Source organism: Arachis hypogaea, chromosome 19 (assembly GCF_003086295.3).
Source record: "Arachis hypogaea cultivar Tifrunner chromosome 19, arahy.Tifrunner.gnm2.J5K5, whole genome shotgun sequence".
Classification (NCBI taxonomy): Eukaryota; Viridiplantae; Streptophyta; class Magnoliopsida; order Fabales; family Fabaceae; genus Arachis; species Arachis hypogaea.
Window position 1 is genome coordinate 59,702,838 of NC_092054.1, and position 1,212 is coordinate 59,704,049.

The window sequence follows — 1,212 nt, forward strand, 5'->3', positions numbered from 1 at the left end:
GGGGCTTGGTTTCCTCCTAGAGCTTTCCATATGTTCTATATCCGGCATATTGAGTCGAACTTCTTGAGGAAGTTCAAGGCACCTTACTTGCAGAAACTCATCGTCAATATCAGTAAGTTTAAATACAAGCTCTACTCCATTGTTTACTAAGTAAATATGACTCGATAGAATGTGATTCATTGGTGACTGTTTTTTATTGTGGGATATTCGAGGACGATACGGGAGTACCAGATGCGCTACGAACGATTAAAAGAACGGGGTGAGGCCTACACGAACTGGCTTGACCGCATCCCACGTGAGCAGTATGCTTTGGCATTTGATGGTGGATACAGATGGGGACATATGACCACCAATCTTGTGGAGTGCATCAACTCCGTTCTTAAGGGTGCACGCAATCTCTCGGTCACTGTGCTTGTTAAAGCTACATTTTACAGACTGAATGAGTTGTTCACTAGAAAAAGAGCCGAGGCTGATGCTCGAATTAATGCTGGACATGTGTTCTTTGAGATGGTGACCTCCAAGCTGCATGCAAACCAGCGAGCATCGGGAAACATACAGGTAAGCTGTTTTGATAGAGAACATGAAGTCTTCGAGGTACGTGAGATGTCTAGTGGGGTTGAGTATGCAGTTGACCTACACCAACAATGGTATGACTGTGGTGAATTCCAGGTTGACCAAATTCCGTGTCGACATGTTCTAGCTTGCTGTGCAAATCAGCGATTGGATTGGCAAGTGTACGTTCATGACGTATACAAGATAGACCAAGTTCGAAGAGTATACAGGGCTAGGTTATCATGGAGAAATCCTACAACGTGGCCTGCTTATCATGGACCTCAATTCGTTGGCAATCCGTTCCTCAGACGGGTAGCCAAAGGTCGGCCTAAGATGACCCTCTTCTTGAATGAGATGGACACTCGCATGTTGCGTGGTCCTAGGAGATGCAAGCAATGCGGTGCCAAGAGACACAGCTGGAGTAGATGTCGACAATGAAGTGGTCCAAGTACGGGGGCACCCGGAGAGTAGAAGTTACTATTGTTACATTTTATCTGAATTTACATTGCTGTATGACTTTGGCAGTTCGATATATTGTAAGGAATTTATTGCTATATGTATTCATTTCAAACCTACATAGTCATCACACCATGACTAACAAAATCGATCCATATAACCGATTCAAAATAGCAAAGCAACGACAATCTAAGTAACATAATT

At 43.7% G+C, this 1,212-nt stretch overlaps 1 protein-coding gene across 1 annotated transcript; it reads left to right on the forward strand.

Annotated features, from left to right (window-relative positions):
* Positions 1-231: 231 nt before the first annotated feature.
* On the forward strand, positions 232-990 carry LOC114925951 (uncharacterized). Its single transcript, XM_029295744.1, has one exon. The coding sequence runs from the start codon at positions 232-234 to the stop codon at positions 988-990; it is 759 nt and encodes a 252-aa protein (XP_029151577.1).
* The last annotated feature ends 222 nt before the right edge of the window (positions 991-1,212 follow it).

Bases quoted from the DNA above. Each gene is read 5' to 3' on its own strand.
- LOC114925951 (XM_029295744.1), top strand. From the start codon at position 232: ATGCGCTACGAACGATTAAAAGAACGGGGTGAGGCCTACACGAACTGG.